The sequence below is a fragment of the Gasterosteus aculeatus genome, chromosome 17, assembly GCF_964276395.1.
Source record: "Gasterosteus aculeatus chromosome 17, fGasAcu3.hap1.1, whole genome shotgun sequence".
NCBI classification, from domain to species: domain Eukaryota; kingdom Metazoa; phylum Chordata; class Actinopteri; order Perciformes; family Gasterosteidae; genus Gasterosteus; species Gasterosteus aculeatus.
Window position 1 is genome coordinate 8,299,306 of NC_135705.1, and position 22,008 is coordinate 8,321,313.

General features: G+C 39.6%; 1 protein-coding gene across 1 annotated transcript; it reads right to left on the bottom strand.

Annotated features, from left to right (window-relative positions):
* Window positions 1-92: 92 nt before the first annotated feature.
* LOC120834905 (sodium- and chloride-dependent GABA transporter 2) lies at window positions 93-11,949 on the bottom strand. The gene is made up of 15 exons (XM_040203283.2): window positions 11,768-11,949; window positions 8,692-8,891; window positions 7,394-7,528; window positions 6,452-6,592; window positions 5,797-5,884; window positions 5,576-5,708; window positions 4,809-4,943; window positions 4,296-4,399; window positions 3,901-4,025; window positions 3,652-3,764; window positions 3,187-3,324; window positions 3,006-3,108; window positions 2,818-2,918; window positions 1,698-1,868; window positions 93-1,605 (listed from the first exon to the last, which is right to left on the bottom strand). Exons 2-15 carry the CDS (start codon window positions 8,885-8,887, stop codon window positions 1,495-1,497), a joined length of 1,794 nt encoding a protein of 597 aa, XP_040059217.2. The 5' UTR covers window positions 8,888-8,891; window positions 11,768-11,949; the 3' UTR covers window positions 93-1,494.
* Between the last annotated feature and the right edge of the window lie 10,059 nt (window positions 11,950-22,008).

A 22,008-nucleotide genomic window follows, 5' to 3' on the forward strand; every position in this document is an offset into this window, starting at 1 on the left:
TTGAGCATTCAAGGTGATGGAGTTTGCTCGATAGTCATATAATTGTAGATATTCAAATGTCCATTAGTTTATGACGGTACAAGACACAATAGTTTATGCATTATGATTCCTTTATTGAAATCCAAATTTCCCTCCATTTTTTATAGTCTACTCATAAAACAGTATTTCAATTAATATGAACTGCTTTATTGACACATTGTTGGTAACTAATCATTACAGTCTCTTTCTAAATGACAAACCAACATCTTTATTAGATTAAATCTGATGTATTATCGGATTATTTTTCACCGTACAAGGTGTCAGTCTGTTAGCCGGAATAATAAAATCAAGTTAAAGAAATGTTCAATACTGATGAGCCTCCACCTTACGGAGGCCTGTCAATCAGGAATCAGGAACATTTATTACCAAAATATGTTAGACATAATACTTTATCAAATGAATACCAGGTGGCGTCATTTGTGAATATCTAAAAATGCCACATTGATTAATAAGATTCAAACCATGAAGTTTAACGTGTTGTACACCAGTTGTAGCATTCTTTCAATCATATAAACATTCATATATTTGTTTAATTATTATCAAAATGTCATACTACAGCATTTATGTGCTACAAAAAGGACTAATGCCACAATAACCAATACAAAATTACATGAATATCAACCTTCACGTTTTGTATAAAAACTAGAATAAAGCTTAGAGTGGAGACTACAGTAAAAAATATAACTCTGCTGGAAATATACCCTTTGTGATTTGTTGCTCCGTGTGTCTCACTCACATCACTTCCATCACCAAAATCCAACTCCACAACGTTTGCTTTTAACACCCGCCACCACCACCACCACCACCACCACCACCTTGTATGCCGAACTGTTTCCTATATCCATGGGGGCAGAGCGCCCAGTTTAGGTTGTGTTTTTTAGCAGTACTTGGCACAGGTAAAAAAACACTCGGCACAGTTGGGCGGCTCACATGGCTCAGGTGCAGGCAGTGTCCAAGGTTTGAATCCCGCCCTTGTTGCTGGGGAACCTTTACTCTCTCACGTCCCTGTTTTAATTATATTGACCTACGTGTTCTTATCAGCTTGACTTTACTCCAGATAGTGACCCAACCTGGTTAAACAAAACATTTGCAAAACCATTTCTTTAAAAAACATAAAGGTTAGTGTTAGTTTCACAGCTGAAAAAACTAAGATGAATCACTTGATCAAAAGATTACTTATCTGTAACCAATGTGAGGATTCACAGTTTGTTATGAATTGTACAAACATTAAATTTAAATTATTTTTCTTGATTGTGATGTATGATATGATTTGTGATAAATGTGACAGCTACATTTATTTTAGGAATGAAGATTGTGGACGACAGCAATGAATAGACTTGGCTTTTTTTAAGATGCCAAAAAAGATTGAAAACCTTTTCTTGAGTAAGAGGACTGGATTGAGGGCAGGCTTTCCCTCGTGCCCATCGGTGTGCCCACAAAGGTTGGTTGTCTTCACTACGACACCATGTGGTCAGGAGATGAGGTCATGTCAAGCAAAACCAATCCTTTCTTGTCTGATTTGTCCAAAGAAAGGTCTTCATGTGGAGTGCATAAGATGGAGATCCTCTAACAAAGGAGAACATAGGTTTTAATAAAAAAAGAAAAAAAAACCCAGCTTGTTGGAGACGTGTGGAGCCATTTAGACACAAACAGCTTACCTGTCGCAGTGTACCGGGAGTGGTGCTCACTTTGTATAACATAACTAGAGGAACCATGAGTGTAGAGGAGAGAGTGAACCACCAGCCGAGAGCGTAACCCCACCACGGGTACTCCACTGTGTTGTTGAACTTCAGAGGAGTGAATTTGACCAAGGAGAAAACAAATGTCCCCTGAGAATAGTGAAAGAGAAAGCAGTTGAAGTGTTGGTTAGAGACAATGTATGAAGAGTCAGAAATACTCGACCTTAGCTACAATAATTGTGGTTTTAATTGTGGGTTTAATAGCTACAATAAATAAATCAACCATGTAATACATATGAGTCAATTGGGAATGAAACTTCTTTTAATGTCGGCACTGTTAATATTGTTTGTTGCAGCTATTTGTTTGCTGTTAGGATTTAGTTATTTATTCATTAGTAGTATTGTTTAATTACATTGTATGAAATACATCATCATTTCTGTTTAAATATATTATTTTCTGTGGTTATTTAGCTAGACGTAGATTTGGTTAGTTAGTTTGCTGTGGGCACCTGGATGTTATTTCTAGCAGTTATATTTCTATACGTACACACACACACACACACACACACACACACTTCTATATATTTATAGAAGTGTAGGACCACGGAGCACCGCGGTGGGCCAATAGTTTTTTTTTTTTTACCAGAGCAGGAATTTGTTTTTCTGGCCAATAAATGTTAACAGACGGATAATCTTCTCTCTTGCCTGCGTCAAAGCCAAACGTGATGTGGTGCATCCGTGGCCCTTTGATTCCTGTTTGTCTCGTAGTCTGAAGGATAAATAGCCACTACAGTGTTAACCTAAGGGGAAACCGTACGGTGGGTGTTACGCTCCCTTAACAACCCCCTTGTTCAGTACGGCCAGCTGCAACCGCTGTATGATGGCAGAGAGATCTGTGTACTAACATGCAGCAACATGCACTGAAAAGCCTTTTCTATGTCACAAAGGACGGCACAGCTCAGGTACACAGTCCTCCACTTCATTTGCTGTTATTATAGAGTCTTAACAAAAAGGAGCTGATTTGGCCAGCATGCGTTTGAGCACCGGGCCTAAGGAAGGAATATAATAACTGAGCGAGTGAACTTTTTCTGCAACTCACCATGCATATTACTGGAGTGACGTATTTTATACAATACTTAATCAGAGGTAGCGGCTTGTATCCAATCATGTCTTCTATGTTATCATAAAACCGGTCTGCACCTGTAAGTAGATGGAAAAGCTGTGGTGAGTGATTTCGCTACGACAGTGAAGGAACCACGCACTCATTCCTTTTGTTTATTAACCCACCGTAGATCCATCCAACACAAACAGACTGCAGTATGGCAAAGAGAAGGAGAGTCATCCCACTGCAGGCATAGTAGTCAAACACCTGGAAGATGTACAGTCCGCCCTGCGTGCGAGACATCGGTCAGCTTGCAAACAAGGTTATTGAACAAGGAAGTGACGTGAGATTTTATCATGATCTTACATCTGTAACCATCACAAGTCCAATGAAGAAGCTGACAACAGCAACACCAAGTAGAAGAAGTTTACGTCGATGGCCAACGTGGAAGAAGGAAGGATTTGTGTCAGAAATTGATGTTACGAGGGCTTCCAGACCTACAAACTGAAACACAGGGTTCCCGGTTACACAACTTTACATGTGCTGCACACAAACTGACAACTTTACAGAGATCTTTTCATCATAATTTGGTAAGTACCCAGAGAGTGAATACCTGGATCAATACTTTTATTACCAGTATCTGAATCCAGACACAGTGACAAAGAAAATCACAGGATTCATGAGCAAGATGTTTTTCTCACATCACATGTGATAAATGTTCTCAGAGTGTAGCATTTGTTGGCTATTTGCAAACAGACAAATAGATATGACCAAAATGCATAAAGAAGTAAGACATGAATCTCGGTTTCTGGCTGAGCCAGAAGAGCTTACCTCACTGTCCAGTCCCAGCAGGATGATCATAACAAAGAAGAATACTGCCCAGACCTGCGGAAAAGGCATCATGGCGACCGCTCGAGGATAGGCAATAAACGCCAAGCCGGGACCTGCAGTCACACATATACCAAATATCAGAATTGCATGGAGTTAAATGCACTTTGTGCTGTTGCTGACCTCCTAAAAATAGTAAAATGCTCATCAATTCCATGATATATTTACCAATAACATTTTCTATACTCTTACCCGACTCTGCCACTTTCGATATGTCTGTGTTCTGCTCATACGCCATAAAGCCAAGTGCAGAGAAGATGGCAAAGCCTGCAACAAAACTGGTTCCACTGTTCAGAAGGCACAAGTACACACAGTCCCTAAAAACAAAAACAAAAAACATTTTATACTGTTTTGTTAAATAGATCTATACAACTTTTACATGCCCAAAGAAAGCTTTATATGTTGATGGTAAGACTTAATGGAAATACTTTGTGAATGAAACATACTGAAAATCAATATGCTATTTTTGGTATAAGCTTCACTTAATAGTTTTGGCCTAAAATGGGAATTCTAAGATGTTCTGGCTTTTTTTTTTTTTTAAGTTCAATTACGTAACCCAAACATTATACATATCAAATCAAACTTACTTGTAACAGTTGTTGTTATACTTGTTATAACTGCCAAGTGCAGTAAGACACCCAATACAAATAGCATAGGAATAGAATATTTGTGTGCCAGCGTCCATCCACACCTGAAAGACATTAAATAAACATTTACTGTGTGTTGCAACCCTGAAGTAAATCCGGACGGAACCACCTTATTTCTTAAAATGGTTTACTCTGCAAGGCTCGAGAATGTAGACCACGTGAGTAGGTTTTGTTGACCCTGTTTGGCCCTCAACTTAGTCAGAGTTTTATATTTGGGTCTTCTTTGCGATTGATACCCTTGTACGGTGACCAATTCATCTCCTCAATTCCGGCATCCCTTCAACTTTCCACTAAAGTGTAGCTTATTTTTAGATATGTCCTGTTGTTTGTTCTAGCACGTCATTTGAGGTATTTCATATATACGTTTTAATTGAATGCTCTCATACAATGAAACCAAACACACAAATACAGATTTCTGTTACGGCTTAAAAAAGTAGTGAAAAGTGCTCATACCTGTGGATCAGACAGGCGGGATGGATCTGGGTAGAGGTAGAATTTGATCCCATTTATGGCCCCGGGCAACGTGACTCCCCGAACCAGCAGCACCACCAACATCAGGTATGGAAATGTGGCAGTGAAGTAAACTACCTTTTGAAGAATGAGGGTTAATTAATGGCAAAATTGTGGACTTTGATAGCTATGTTGACTGGATGGATATGTTTACCATCTTGTGGAGCTCCAGATAAGATATAAAGAAATGTCCTTGAATATTAATTTTGAGCCTGTTTGCTAGCCAAATACCCAGAGCTTTTATTAAAGATGAATAATTAAGGAATCAACAACGTGATTAAAGTTAATCTTGAAGGGGACATCAACTTGTGCCCCAAATTTCATAGGAAGCCCCAAATGTGAACCAGACGGGGATCCTAGAAGTCGAAGGATCATCAAAGTCATCAGTATCTTCGCAAATTTGACAGTAGAGGTTAAGGTATTTTAATCTGGATCAAAGCGGGGTATCAGCTGTCGGACCAACATCCAAGGAAAAGCCTTCGTGACTGAAAATAATCCATGAAAATTGTAAAGAATTCAGTTTGAGATGAGTGTAATGTAAGCTTACATCCATACATCTAGACTCAAACATGAACTTTGCACAAGTACAACATGGTTTCAGGAAATGGGTTCCGGCAAAGCGATTAACAGACACAATAGAGTTGAGGATAATTTCATTTAACAGTTTAAGAGTTGCTTGAATACAACATAAAGAACTTCTGAAGTCTTACCTTCCCAGTGGACTTCACGCCTTTCCAGACACAAAAGTAACAGATGATCCAGGACAGCAGAAGACACAGAGCCAGCTCCCATCGAACGCTGCCCAACTCATGAACGCTTCCCGTGAGATTAAGAACTCTTCTCCTGAAAATCAGTTACTTTGCCATTATTTATACATGTTGAAAACCCTTTGAGAACTTGTGTCATATTTTGATTTATTATTCAAACTCACTCCCAAAACTCTCTCACTGGTGACGTTGCATTTTCAGCAGCAGTCCAGTTCACATAATCAGCTCTGCGATCAAACTCCACACAGGTGTCTGTTGAAAAGGAATACACGATGCTCTAAACAACGCATTGAAGGGCAACTTCACACATTATATCATTCTGCCTTTGGCAATTTTATTTTCTATACTTATTTAACGTGGAAAACTGAATGGGGGACCTTTCCAGATATGCAATATCAATTACTGCTCAAATGAAAAGCAATTGAGCCGCACGGATGCATCTTGGTCTGCCGTTTAGGGTGAATAAAACAGTGTTTTTTCTGTAATTGTAGTTGGTAAGTAGGGGAATTGAAGATGTCCGCGTGAATTGCTAGACACCACGAATCTTGAATCTTTTGGAGCATCCTTGTAGTAAGTCTTGCCGGGTACGTGGGGTCGAGGGCGGTATGTTGGAATACGTTAAATGAGAACAGTAAATACAATTTTATGCTAGTTTGTAGATTCTGACGTTCATCTCCATTCACCTAAAAGCTTCATTAAATCGAGTTGGGATGGAGACTAGAAAGCTTCAGCACACACTCGCTGCAGAACGATGTTCAGCAGTTAAATGTTTGGAATTTGCTATATTTGCTGGAGGGGATCTTGCATACTGGGACAAACCTGTGTTCCAGTTGTTTCTGCAACTCGCCCAAGGAAGTTCGGAGTTGAAAGAGGAGAAGAGATACAGGAAAGCCCAGGCCAGTATTATGATGTAGTAGATGCTGGAGTATAAAACAACCACTATAGTGCCATAACCCATCCCTGAAAAAAATCAGATAGAGACAAAAAGCAGTTAATTGAAAAAGTAATAACAATCTTAAGATCACATCTGGTTATAAATGTAAAATAGCTGAATAATGAAACTAATACAAGGGGATTGACATTGAATTATTAATGAAATGTTATAGTAATGTAGTCTAAAGAATGTCAGTGTCCTTTATTCACAGGTGGATACATAAAGTCGTACTACGGTACTTATTTCAAGTATTTAGCAGTGGAGATGCTCGGCGTTCTGTCCCCTGGGGATCAAGCATCTGTCTTGTCGTTAAAGACCGACCCGCTTTAGCCACTGATTTACTGCTGCCCAACAGCAATGTTGATGCTGGCAAGGCTGTTCTTGCAGGCCAATAGAGTGTAGACAATGTTTTTTTCTGTTTTTTACGGGTTTTACAGGTTCACCAAACCTGCTTTCTTCTAAAATATTATGTCAAAGTGTCACCCAAGTTTTCTCAGACCACAAGTTTGTTTTGGCAAAAGTGAGCGCACAAAAAAAAACCTTGCTCAATCACCATGCAGAATTTCTGTACATTGCTTGACCCGTACAGTTGTATATCCCACAACTTTCTTATTAAGAAAAATGTTTTTGTGAGAATTTGAGAAAAATATAACAGAGCTGAATATATTTCCAAATCAGGGGAGATAAACATGTTGGGTGTATATCACATTACTTAAGCAACCTTTTATAGTATTTATACATACAGAATAATGTTTTTTTTAATATTCATAATGTGGAAAGGAAAAAGTTAATATATAGTGTATAGAATAGTGATTCTACACCTTTACCTTCAAAAAGGGGACAAATTTTCCTCCAGCAGGTAATACTCCCCTGTTGGGTGAACTGGCCGAGTGACGTCTCCAGGAGAAACAGGGGGATGCCGCAGGTAAAGAGGAAGAGGATATAAGGAATGAAGAACACCCCTTAAAAAAAGGAGAAAGTTACACAACATCCATCCATCCATAACCCGCTTATCCTGCACACAGGGTCACAGGGGGGCTGGAGTCTATCCCAGCCAACTTCAGGCAATAGACAGGGTACACCTTGGACTGGTCGCCAGCCAATCCCGGGGCAACACAGAGACACACAACTCACATTGTACATTCCACATTCACACAGGCAATTTAGAGTCACCAATTAACCTGATCCTCAGAGCATGTCTTTGGACTGTGGGAGAGAACATGCAGACTCCACACAGAAAGGCCACTGAGTCGAGCCCGGGACCTTCTTGCTGTGAGGCAACAGTGCTGATCACAACATGTTACACAACATGAGTTTTTTATTTGTATAGGAGCCATATTACTTCTAATACAAGTTGATATTGGTATGCTGATCTTTTTATCAGTAATTATTCAATACAGGAATCATTGAGAAGTTGTTAATGATTCCTGATGAAGTTGAAGCCACATAATCGTGTAGATAAGTGGAATGTTCATAATACGTCCTCTTCTTGAGTTAGCTTTATAAACGGATATTACATTTCTGGAACTGATGTTCTATTTCTGGATGTTACATTTCTTCAACATTCTGGGCAGAGCCGCCCGTTTTGAGTTCATTTTGCTGAATGTCCCTGTGTTGTCTGGGGTTAGGACATTTCTTAACAGGCTCACTACTTGCAGAGCGTTTCCTCAGACATGTGTTGTCAAAACAAAAGTGGGTTTAGCCACTTGCAGCGGTTCTTTTTTTTTAATACTTGTTATCAAAGTGATAGAAATGTTTTTGTCATGCGCTTGTTGTGTCTGAAGTTGCAGCGACAGGAGCTCTTTTGACTTCTGTTAAACAAACTGATAGTTGAGTCGGTTGTTTTAATGTCTCGGTGGAGTGCGGTTAGTGTAATTAGACTATTAGAGTTAAAAAAGAAAATTAGAGTTAAATTTAGAAACTAATCGATGGCAGCTCAAGCCGGTGTGTTGTTACTCTTTAATATACTATATATACAAACATGCTTTTTAGAAAAACCTAAATTTCAGCTTTTAACAGTTCAGTTGTTTCTTGATGCAATCAAGTAGTGACCCAGGTGCAGTTGTCTTTTGAACATTTTTGTGGCAGTGTTGTTCCTAATTTCTTTGACCATTATGAAACTAACCTCCTCCGTTTTTGTAGCACAGGTAAGGGAACCTCCACACATTTCCAAGGCCTATGATTTGTCCTGCAACAGCCAAGAGGAACTCGACTTTGCTGGACCATTGTCCTCTGGCCACGGTGCTGGGTGCAGCAGGGGCAGGATGGGTTGTGTCTGGATTCAGCATGAACTTGACCTCTGGACCGAAAGGCTTCTGCATCACACTGAAACAAGAGGATTAAACATGTTCACAGGATGAAAAACTACATTTCCAAAATAATTCATATTACTTGTGCATTTTTTTTTTGCTGAATCAACTAAAGACCCCCGTGTAGATGTCAATATGCACAAGAGCATGACCGCGGGTATGATTTAATGGCTGTTTTTTAATGTTCGTAATCTACACAGTGCCAGTAGTCTTGGTGTATCACATGCGTTTGCAATTTTTCTATCAATGTTGCTTTTGTGTTGCTGCCTTGGATTCGATGTGGAACTGGAAAACATGTGAAATGAAAAGTGTCAAAGTCCATACAAGGAATTTCCTTTTCATCCCTCTAAAATGACTAATACAGAAATAGGAATAGCGGATAGGGACAAAGACAAGCTGGACAATAAATATTGTATGAATAAAAAAGAAAAAATGAAACACTAAAATACAATTAAAAAAGAAATATATATATATATATATATATATATATATATATATATATATATATATATATATAGTACTGGTAGTATGGAAAATAAACTACATTACATCCTTAAAAGCTTGGTTTCAACATGTTTAAAAGGAATGTGTTTGTGCTTTTTGGACGGTTTAATGTCCTTCATGCCCATTCCTGTTTGGGAAGGCTTCAATTAGCTGTGCTTTGTCACGCCAAACATTCTGTGATGGCAAACCAAAAAGACAGTAAGTGTACGAGAAAGGGGACGGATAGGCAAAACTAACAAAACATTTCATGTCAGTTATTCAGAAGTTATAAGTTGTTAATGTTTTATTTAGTTTGCGAGGTCATGTATTTCGTAAACCTGAAAATGTTTTTATTCAAATTCAAACAGTTAAGCACATGTTTACTTTGAGGAAACATCAGTATGTGAAGACTTGGGATGAGAATGTTCAGCTCAATAATTAGGATAGATATATTCAAAATACAGAGTACAAAATAGAAGAATGACCACATTTGTAAAGACATTTTAGTGGGGTTTAACCCCCACTCCCCTCTGAATGATGATGCGCCTACTGGAGGGATTCATCCCCTTTGTATGAAGTCTTAACCCGGCAAAATACAGTGCCACTGGCCCAGAAATCAATCGAGCGACAGCATAATGCATAGCTGTCATGTTTTCAGCTCATGTCATAAATGGCGTCATTGTTTTCCTTCAGGACAACACCCTATTTGAACAGAACTGCTTAACACACAAGAGCACGTTTGCTCACAATGGCTCTCTTTCATTAATATTTGGTTAGAAAATTGTGCAAATTTCAAGAACTACACTGGTTAACAAACAATTTAGTTGTTTATGTAGATTATGTAGTTTTAAACGGCATTAATACATTATTCTTTGGCCTTTTTCAGAAAACAAGACCACAATCCTCAATAAATCTGACATGCTTTGGAAGAATATATTTTGTATTTTGTGTTCTGGGCTGTAATGTGCAGGAGAGAGATCTCTGGGTTCTAGGAATCGTTGGTCGTTGATTAATCTCTACAAACCATCAAACGTGTCATTGGCAAACACACACACACACACGATGCCCACCTTACACTGGGTTTCATTACTGAAGCCACAGGCAACTTTGTGCGTATACGTTTGTAGTGCTGTCTCTCTGTCAGAACCCCACTGAATGTGCTACAAGGAACACTGGAAACTAAAACCTGCTCAGAATTATAAGGGTTAAAGGACGCACAACTTTAGGAATGTAAACATGATTCTTAACACGTGCAATGTCGAAAAATGTTCACCATCTTCGTTTTGCATGCAGGTATTTTGTCATGACATTTGTCTTGTGTTGAAATGTGGGCCTGCGGTTGGCAGAAAGATGAAAAGTCAGACACAGAGTTCACATATTGGAAAGGAGACAAGATTCAGCATTTCACCCCAATCTAACAGTTGTTGGCGCATTCCAGGCAGGAACAAAGTGGCACACCACACTTCGGCCACACCTCTAACAAGGCTCCAAAACAGTGTTACATAATAATAACGGTTAATTGCACCAGACTGACTGTAGGAAATTCCCATCGGAATTGAACCGCTAATGTTCATCAAAAAACCTTTGAGAGGCAAGAGGCATGCTGAGATTTGAACAGGCCTGATCCATACTGAAAAGTTAATAACCACCATGTGAAAAAGGAACAAACCACTCGTGGGCCAAGACACCCTGCTGTCAACAATTTAGGCTTTTTTTCCTTCTCAAAAAACCGCTCACATAATATCTGCTTTACATGTGAGCAAACCGCAGCAGTGTGAGGAATAGTTGTTAGTCACTTCTGACCGACCCGTTTCTTCTTTCATCCCAGTCCACCATCAACAGGGAGGCAGTGGCTCAGTGCTAAATCATTTGTTTTGATTATTTGACCATCCAAGACCAGAAAGAAAAACCCTCCATGCTTTTTATTAATATCAATATCGCTTAGGACTTTATTTAAAAATATATCATTGCTATTGATGCATGCGCATATCATCTTTTTAACACAATCATAGCAAGGAATTCAATGATTTAATATCACTTTAACTGTAAGTGTAATGCTGTCAAACTACTTAAAAAAGACAAACGCTGGCTATTTCTATTTCACTCGTGAGCTTTCGGCAACGATCAGAGAGAAACCTGTGAGCAATGTGTCACACTAAACAAGGGAAATAGCTGCTATGTGTGCAGCATAGCTGGTAACCTTTGGCCTACATAATACAGCTACAGGCAGCAAGCACAAGTGCAACCACAAAAGCCCAGCTGTCTCTGAACTGGAAGGATTCCATTGGTTTCCTGTTCGAAAAACCATTCCAAAGTAGTTTACACTGACTGTATGAACAAGGGTAAATGTAATAAAGACAGAAAAACCTGCTTCTGACCTGCCGGTTAAAGGCGATTGGTTAATAGTACCTGAGAAAAGTTGCTCCTCGTCTTTGGTTATCCCTAGGTGGGAATCATCCGTTGTCTTTTGAAGAAAGGTCCCCCCGTCTCTCGAGGAGAAGCGCTGTTCTCAGCTCTGACCATGAGGGAGCCCATGAGTGTCGGTGTGGGAGCTCTGTATTTGTATGACAACAAGGGCGAGAGAGCGCGTCAGAGGGGCGGAGGGAGAGGCGGGGCCACGTTTCTGAATGAGCAAGTTGAGGCGGGGAGGAGATTTGCACGGTGGCAGGCTGGCTGCGCGGCCCTGTGGGCATTGATGTGTAGTCATCATGCTCCACACCTACGCTCCAGATAGAAAAATCTAAATAAACGTTATCCACAGATCCAAAATACATTCTAAAAGCAGGTTTTAAAAACCACAGACTCACAGAGACACACACACACACACATACCGGCACTTCAGCATCGGTTGCAGAATTATTTCCGTCCATACTTGCTCGCCTGAACATTAATACTACATGACTATTAAAGTGCACTGAGCACCCGGGTGCGAGTGTAAATAGAATGTGGATCAGTTCCTTGGTTACAGAATATGTCCTGATTAAGGCAGTGCTTGATACATTTAGGTCTCCCACAAATGAACACAAAGTTTGTATTTATATAGGTCAATGCATTTGGTCACACTTGTCTCACTCTGTTTCCGTTGTGGTTGGTTTTTGGTGGCTGAAGTCCATGTAATTGCTTTTCAATTCATGCGTTGGCACTTTTACAGTGTCGGTGGGGACTTCATAGTAGTTGTGCAGAACAAAACAAGTATTAATAATGTTTTTGTGTCCAAAGCCGCAAACCGTGACTTCAAACATCCGCTTTGCTCAAATTTCCTTTAAAACAGCTAACGTGGCTGGTCAGTGTAAACATAGCAAAAGACTTCTGCTTTAAAATAGAAACACTAATGTGAACTTAACCTGACATTTAAAATTTTAGGGAAATGTCTTAATGAAACGAATGGTTCAGAGAGGGTGAAAACGAATGACTTTGCTTAACAATAACCAATCAGGTCATAAAAATGTCAAGGGCTTTAAAACCAAAAGGGTAAAGATGGCAAGCAGTATAACAAGGTTCCCCACATCAATTTTAAATGGAAGTTTGCCATTTTCTGAGCAATGCATTGAATTCCGGGTGATGTGGAATTTAAAGTCAGCGGCAAATCACAGCGAGATTAGCATGAGTGTTCTTAAGAAAGGAGATTGTGACCTGTAACCTGCTGAGAAGGATTGTGAACAGAACAGAACTGGTAACAATGTGGAATTTATTCACTTGTAGTACCCGTTAGTATCGTTCTGTTCGATAAAAGAGTTGTTACTCGTAGGTGGAGTGAAAAGTTCGCACAGTTGTAACTTATTTTTTCAACCATTCTTAAATCACTTCATTTAGCCTAAAACTGTACTGCAACAGATGTTTCTTCCAAAGATACATCAGGTATACACACTAATAAACAAATGATCTAATGACACAACAGATGAAATCCCTGCCAATTAAAATCAGGTGCCACAACAAAAATAAGTGTAGCAAAACAGCAGCAAAAAATGAATTCTTGAAGATGAACACATCCAGTATGATAAGACAATGATCATAAAAACTTTCTCACAGCGCCTTTGTATTGACACAAAGACACAGCTGGTGACCCGAGAAGACCCCCCCCTCCCTCTGTGCCAGCCTCTGTCCCACACATCACTTTGGGCCAACATCCACAGGCCTCCAGCACAGTGTAATCATACATTCACCACAGAAAAAAGTTCAGAAATAGCTGTGCGAAATACCACAAATGCGTGTAGTATGTGAAGCCTCCTCTCTGGTCTCCACCAGCGGGGAAATATTTGCCTCGTTAGCTGATAGTTGCTCCACTATGTTCAGCAGATTGTCACTGTCTGTTGGCTTTTAAAGATCTCGAGGAGAGATGTGACTGAACCACACACGCGGTAACTGGCCCCCTCGGAGACGGAGAGATGTGTGCGTTAGGGGCCATCGTGACGCAGGGGTAGAGCGGGTGTGATGGGAACCGCAAGGTTGGTGGTTAGAGTCCCGGCTGCTCCATGTCCCAAGTCGAAGTGTCCCTGAGCATGCACCTAACCCCTAATTGCTCCTCGGGCAAAAATGTACAAAGCCATGGGTTATAAATGCAATGTCGCTTTGGATAAAAGCGTCAGCTAAATGACCTGTAATGTAATGTGTGATATGATGATGGTATTTATTGAAATGAAAGTCACTCAAAACTCAATTCAATGTGGAGCTCTAATACAAACTCAGAAAATTATACTTCAACCGGTTCCTCCGCCAACTTACCGGTCTCCACCATCTCCAAGGCCGGAGCCGCGCCCTTCTTTCTACCACACCACATCCTTCTCAGACTGTTTCCCCCGATGGGTTCCTCTGCCTGAGCTTTATCCACCTCTACCTTCTGCACCAGGTTCAGCTTTTCAGAACACCTCCGGCCAAATACTCCTGAGCGAGGTCGCGGAGTCCTCCCACTTCAAGTCGCTTATCGATAAAAAGGAAAGTCAGATCATAAGTCTACTTCCCATTTGCTGTTGTCTAAAGCAGATTGACATCCTTGCAGGTTTTTACATCTCAAAGTACTTGTTTAGTTTAATCTGTCTGCGTATGTCTGACAGAGAAGCTTGCAAGTGTGCAGGGCATAGTAGGTAAAAGATACGTGAAAGAAATTATTGTACCGGTTATAAGTTAAAAAGCTTATGCAAACTGCGTCAAAGAGACTGTGAATAGGTTACTCGAGTTCAAGGAAACACAGCTGCCACCTGAGGCAACAACGCCAGTCTTAATTCTTTGTCACACTCACACATACTCGTAATCTTAAAGTGTAGCTTTGTTTTCCCAATAACTGTTTAAGTACATACCCTACTTTCAATAAATTAACCATGAAGAAGAATGGTTTGTATTTTTGTGAAGATTTCACAGTTTTGTACACTTAATGTTCCTAAATACCTTCAATCTCTGACACAATTACAAAAAAGTGGGAAGATTCAGTAGGGTTCTGTTCAATATCGTTGTTCCAGTCATTTTAACATCCTCTTAACTCAATAAGTTATATCTATATCATGTGTGTGAAGACACAAGCTTAGAGCTAACGGTACACTGTGTATCGTACGTGTTAACGGTTAAGCTCTATAGTCATGTATTTCCTACAAAGAAACAGTGAGCCAGTCAAAGTTTGACCTTGATTGAATATGACTGGATTAGCAATGACTTTTCTATATTTTTGTTGGTATTTACCTTAAACATTTCAATATGCACCAATAAACTGACAATATGCTGTGTTGTAAATGATTGGATTGTTACGTCCCTAAATTGTCTAGGGGTGGAGGACACAAACAATGTCAAATAATAAGCCCGGGAGATCTGGACAAACGGCAAAAAAGGTTATTTAATTATGGATGAAATACTCTCAACACAAAGCAACTGAAAACAATCTCCAAAAGGAAGACGATTATGGCTCCTTTGTCACTGGCACAATTCTGGTCTCCAAATTCCTCACGACAGCAGCCAACACGTCTCTGGTCACTCTCTGGCTTGGCACAAACATTTAACCCCTTTCTGATGAGCTGGTCAGCTGCAGCACACCTGAAGAGAATCACACACACACACACACACACACACACACACACACACACACACACACACACAGGCAGACAACACAGCAAAACAAAACACTGCACGTAACATGGATGATGTATGTCTGTCCATCTGTGAAATAAACATGATACATTGTGTTGATTGCATATGTCTCAATAAACATTGTAAATTATTAAACATGTTTGCTTTGAATAAATGTTAAACTAAAATGTCAACAAAAAATAACATAAATGCAAATGATAAAGCCGCCTAAAACTATAATATTTCCGTATGCATGGTTGTGATTGCACAAGAGAAGCTTCAAGATCATTGACTCCATCTAGTGTCAACATAGAGTCTGCATTTAAACATGCAGTTAGGAATGGAGGGAATTGACTGCAGTATTTTAGTATATATTATCACGTATTTCATAACGCACATTACATTTAATACACATGTGCATTTTAGCATTTAATATATTATGTAGAAAAGATTTTTCCACATTGTAGTGCACACTGCAGCGATCTTTCCAAATAACCTCTGTTCTATCGACTGCGCCGTCTGGATGAGATTTAAAATGGTGCGTCAGATGCTGTAGATGTATTACTTTCATACTGTAAGTTTACATGACAAGAATTATTGTAATGTGCAATTTTACGCTTAAATGATGCACCTGTTGAAGCCACAGACCACAACACCTATCGGTTTCTTATCATAGTGTAATAAAACGTTTTTCAACGTTTTAAAAAATAATTGGTTTGTTGTCAGACTTACTGCAATGTAAGGCTCTAAAAGAAGATCAAATTAACGCGTTGAACAGTCTCACCAGTCTTCTCAGTTCAAAGCCAACTGACACGCGTAATGGTACATTTCCACTCAGTATATTGCGTAAATGCTTAAGTGCTTGTGTTTTTGCTGTGAAATCTGTTTGGCCTCACTGGCCAAGTCTGTATGTATCTTTCTGTTGTTGCAAAAGACAAATTCACCCATATCTGCAAGCATAGATAAATGTAACTGGTCTGTATGAATGTTCCAACGTCGAAGGTCGTTTGTTGTGTTTGTGTGTTTCCAGCAGTTAGATAACTAATGTTTGTAACAGCCATTGGCCCTCAGCCTTGTGCTCTTTCTGCATAAAGAGCACGCGCTTCCTGAACATCTTGTTCTTCCTTTGTCAAATCCAAATGTGCTTCACGATGTAGCCGCCAAATGCTGTTTATTATCCCTGGCCCTGCAGAGAATAAATACTCCAGACAACTTCTGCTTTTCTATTTAATATAATTAATCACTAATAGACTCGCACAAAGTAGGTATACGATTGAGTCTCCACAGGGTTGCTCAGTGTCTGCACACCATCCTCAAAAGGTTGACGATAAGGGCTCTTCAGTCCCTTTGGTGTCCAATGTGCATACTGAAAGCATCAAAGCCTCAGACCAAAAATCCCAAATTAAAATAACTGGTTTGGGGATTTTCTGAAAGAGAAATGAGGTAAAAGATTTAGTCCTCAGATTACCCGATTTTGCAACCTTTTGTCATACAATTTCACACAAAAAATGAAAACGCTTTGGACAACAACATATTTCAATATACAACAATATTTACTAATCTGTGCTATAAATGTAATTTTTGTATGATTACAAACATTTTAAGCATCTTTTAAAACTGCTGAGTTGTGCTCGCTGGGTCTCCTTCTTCCTGAGACACCGTTTTGGTATTTGGTTAAAGACTATGGTCTTTATACCGTACATATATATATATTCATATTTTATATTCATATTCGTTTTTGGCCAGCATGTGTTTTAACACATTGGCAGGGGTGAACTGCAGTGGGTACATGGTCCTGAAGGTGGCGCTGCAGGTCTTTGTTGAAAACAACCCGCTTCAATAACATCCAACCTCTGGTCCTTTTCTGTAAGAGTGTGTTCATGTACATGCGCAATGTATCACTGTGATATTTTCTTCCTTCCCAGGAATCACTGTAACTCTCTTTATAAAACCCAAAAGATAGAAATACGTTTAAATATTAGTTAAATGCAAATTAAAATAAATCACCTACAAACCAAAACAATTTATAATTGTGGCAGCAATTTATATATCAATGGAAACGAGTGTCAAAAGAAATTAGCAGATATTACATAAAGTCCTCTGAAGCATCATTGTTAGATAATTAAAGGTGGTTTGGATTAAGAATAACTTTTTTTTTTAAATGATGTTCCTAAATAAAATGTTCTTAATGCTGTTAATCCAACATACAAGATCATCAAAGTACGGACAGCCTTCGTTTTTAATTATTGATTATTGTTTCTGAGCACTAAATAAGAAACCACCAGGAGGTGCTATGCCAATGAACACACTAGGATTCAGTCATTTTTTTCCCTCACACCTAAAGGCCGGCGCATGCTTCTGCGTTTGCGTCGGCGTCGTTGCGCCGACGCACTCGTTTCCATTCATTCGCTTACGACGCAAGCCTAGAAAAATGTCTTGACACACGCAAGGACGCAAGGAGGTGTGAAAAGCGACGCAAGGGACACGCAAGGGGATCTTGCGTCTGCGTCGCTCTGAAAACGCAGAAGCATAAATCAGGCTTAAGTCTGAATTCTCTATTTGCATCAGCCGCAATAGCTGTGTACGGTTTTAGGCCGTCGTTTTACATTAACCCACATGGGGCCGGCACAGTGCTGTGGTGGTTGGCCCCGTTGCGTCACTGGGTGACTGTTTGAGATCATCCCTCGTGACCCTCGTGAAATCCTCGTGAAGTATGATCAGAAATTAAAAAGTATGAAGATAATACACCTTTTTTTTAGCTCTGGCAAATATTTCCCCTCGCCTTAGTTTATAAGTGCTGTTCCGCCGGAGAATCGGAGCAGCGGGGGGCGGTGTTTACCGCACCGTTGTGACGAAAAGAGAGCTGAGCTGGTCAATCTCCAATCCTACCCTCACATGGGGTCATGACCGAAAGAACTAGGTCACGAGACCAAGCGGCCCGAAATGGGTTTCCTCTGGAGAGTGGCTGGCGTCTCCCGAGACAGGCTAAGAACCTCAGCCATTCGAATCCTGTACAAAAATATTCTCTTTTTTTTTCCCTCTGCACCGTTTTCGATCTGCTCACAGCGCAGAACAGACCAGTCAGATTGCTCCGCCCTCCAAAACTAATTTGCGATCGTGATCATTGTGTTGTGACTGCGTCACCATGATATCACAGGACTCACATTGATGGGTCATAATTCTGTGGATGTGAAGGGAAGAGTGGATGAGGTCATTAGTCCTTTGTCCTACGCAAGTGTTTAGGCCGCTTAGGAGAGCAGCGATTATCTGGAGTCTGACTGTGGCAGAGAGTGCAACACAGTCACACAGTTGGACACTTCATGTTAAACTTTACGCACAAATGTGTTCCAAAATTATAGTCACGATGAAACTTCACCTGTTGAAGTTTATCTCCTTCTTATTATCAGGATTTTGCTTGTAACCGGAGAGCAAATAAAGCTGTTTATAATTCTGAAAAAGACACATTTTCAGAGAGGATTCAATACTTACTGGTATGTGAAGAAGAAAAGCCAAACAAACCAAACCAATATTCTACTTAAAGATTAATGAAAACCGCTGTCAAAACAGTTGGCTATTAGTTTCCTGAAGGTTGACTAATAGATGCTAAGCTGAAACTAAATGTTTCAGCTGTACTCTAAAAGGACACAAGGTGAGCATTCACTTTATATTTCCTTTTCCCCAGAATAGCCTTCAACACCCGATGAATCTGCACACAAAAAAGATCTTAGAAACAATGTTTGCAGGCAAATCTCATGACCGGGTTGAAATTCATGTTCTCCTTGCTTGTGTGTTATTTGTTTGCCTCTAATATTGCACAATGCGCTGCAGATCCGTCACACATCTCCTCTTCTTGACTTCACACCGGATCGGATTAGCTAGTTTCCTGTTTAGTGTCAGGTCATGTGCAGCACTTCCTGTTACGGTTTTAGCACTTAACCTGCACAGGAGTGTGCTAAGTATTTGGATAGCTGTAAAGCAGAGCACTAATCCCGATTAACTGTTGTGTTGTTCACTTGTGAGTTTACGCACGAGCAGGCACCCTTTTGATCTAAGCTTTAGACTTCTCACCTGCCTCGGGCTTCAGCGTATCTTCCAGCATCTATATCAATCTCATTTAGAGCTAAGCTCCCATTGCTCCAGATGCACCACGTAAGCGAACCAGCGCTCTGATCCCTTTAACCCACGCTCAAACAGGTTTTAATACACCTTGGTATGAATAATTGTAGTAGAATTTTATTATTATGTTCTTCACATGCTTTGTTGGATTCTCGATAGAGAGGGAATTCAAGAATGAACCTTTACTTCAATTTTTTTTAATGAATTTCATCAGTGGTTATAAAATGTTTTCAGTAGATTCCACTTAATATTAAGGCTGAACATGTTCACACTTTAATATGAGAAATAAATATGCATTCATAATGTACAGGAGGCCTATTTCAATATACACATGCAGATATATATGCATATAGTATCTATATATAGCTGTATATAAAGTCACGTTCAGCTGTTATGTACACATAACCAATAACCAGTAATAGATCATTCCATTTCCGTAATATAATATTATGTAGTATGTAATTGGCTAACAAGCATTTTAACCTGCTACTTTTACCAAAGCCTCGAGAACGTCGCCTGACACTGACAAGGACACACAATCTATGTTGTTCTCCATATTTACCATTGCATCTATGTAACTTTAGAATTATACTGTAAATCTGAAAAAACAGAGCAGCCAGGATGGCATTGTATTATACTTACATTTGTTAGGGGCAATATTGGACCTTTTTAGAGTCCTCTAAACAAAGTAACTCTCATTGTCATCAGAAGAGCATGATAGAATACAGTCCACTTTCAGTCATTACCTTACAGGTTAGTTTGAGGTCCTTGAACTCTGCAGCCGGTATGTGGCGGCTGTAATCACATTTGAAGGCTAAGTGAATTGACCTCTAACGTGTGCCCTGACTCTCAGACAACCTCCTTAACGCTCCCGAATTACGTTCAAGGTGTGAATCCAATTTGTTGGGATTGAAGATTAGAAAGGGCCAAACCCCGAAGGTTTAACAGCTTGCAAGTGACAATTTTTGGATGCTAAGCAGATAAACACAAGCTCCTTGGTCTGGAAATCCCGCTATTGACATACTTATGAAAGCTGTGTGACAGGGCAATCCAGGGCAATACTATGGTTCTATTAACATTTTCTACGGTAAAGGTCAACAGCACGAATGTTTGATTCAAATTATTTATTTCAATGACTTTGAACCAACCCGAACCAGCAGCACTTAAAAAAATGAAACAACAAACCATAAATATATTTATTGAACAATTCAGTCTTAGTATCAAAGATAACTTTATCTAAATCTCTAGATATCTAAATATAAAAATGACATAAGAGGGATCTGAACGGCATATTATATACATTTACGCTGCCATACCTTGTAGAGAAGGATAATTTAATTCACTGATCAATTCAATAAGTATAGTAATTAGTCATAGTGCATCATATAGGTGTGTATTTACAAATGTTAGTACGATGATACATTTAGTTAAAATATCCTAATAGTTTGATTTATTTGCAAATTAAAAACTCCAGTTCAAATCACTACATGATTTTGAAAAAGATATTTTTCCTGACCTTGTCAAACTGTTGCTCTTATTGATTGTAACATTTCAATGTATGAAATTGAAACATTTGCTTTAGCGTCTTAAACCCTCTGATGTTTAATTGGACAATAATCTGTTGGCGATAAGAAGCGTCTGTCGAATTTACTAATCTGCCGACCATACAGTCTGTCTTCAGTCTAAAAGAGGAAACTGTAATAGGAAAATCACAGGTGTGTAGTACTGCAGGGCTGACATCTTTTAGTGGCCATTCAGGAGACAACATCTCACTGGTACCCGTAAGCGAGCTAATGTTTCCATTGAATTTTGAATTGTTGCCGGAAACAAGTTCTGTGGCATGAACAGTTTTGTACTTTCACATTTGGACCAGCAAGACAATCCTTTAATTTTAAGATATTTTTATGGTGAATGCATTTAGCAGTACAAAAAGCTAATGTAAGGCCAAAAACGCGACTAAACCACCGCCGCACAATTCAGAATCTACACAATGAGGGAGTAAGAAAGAAAAGAGTGCTGATTAATTATGATCAAGAATCATTCTTGTGCTACGCTGTTCAACATAAAATATTAATGACAACTGCATTCCATTTAGCCTTCAGAGGAATATCTTAATGGGACACTTACAGATGCCAAATTGCCAATTATGTCACTGTGTGGTTCACTTCCTGTCTTATTTTGTAGGTTTCTGCCACTCGTGTCCCTGGGTAACTTCACTTCCTGCCTTGTTCTGTCATCCCCTGTGATCGTCTGATAGTTTCCACCTGTGTCCAATCACCTGCACCTCCCTTGTGTATTTAAGCCGTGTGTCTGTTGTGTCACTTCATGTCATTGTCTTTTGTCACGGATGTCCCTGTCTACCGTATGGATGTTCCTCGTTCCTGCCTGCCTTTTTTCCCCCCCGGTTCGTGTGTGTGTTTTTGCCCGTTGGCCTTTTACTTTGTTTTACCGAGTTTTTTGACTATTAAAGTTGTTTTGCGTTA

Excerpts from the sequence above, each read along its gene's own strand:
- LOC120834905 (XM_040203283.2), bottom strand. The coding sequence starts at position 8,887 with ATGCAGAAGCCTTTCGGTCCAGAGGTCAAGTTCATGCTGAATCCAGAC. Across the intron at positions 4,944-5,575 it reads GCGTGAAGTCCACTGGGAAG|GTAGTTTACTTCACTGCCAC; the intron begins GTAAGACTTCAG and ends ATTCTTCAAAAG. Across the intron at positions 3,765-3,900 it reads ATCGAAAGTGGCAGAGTCGG|GTCCCGGCTTGGCGTTTATT; the intron begins GTAAGAGTATAG and ends GTGTGACTGCAG.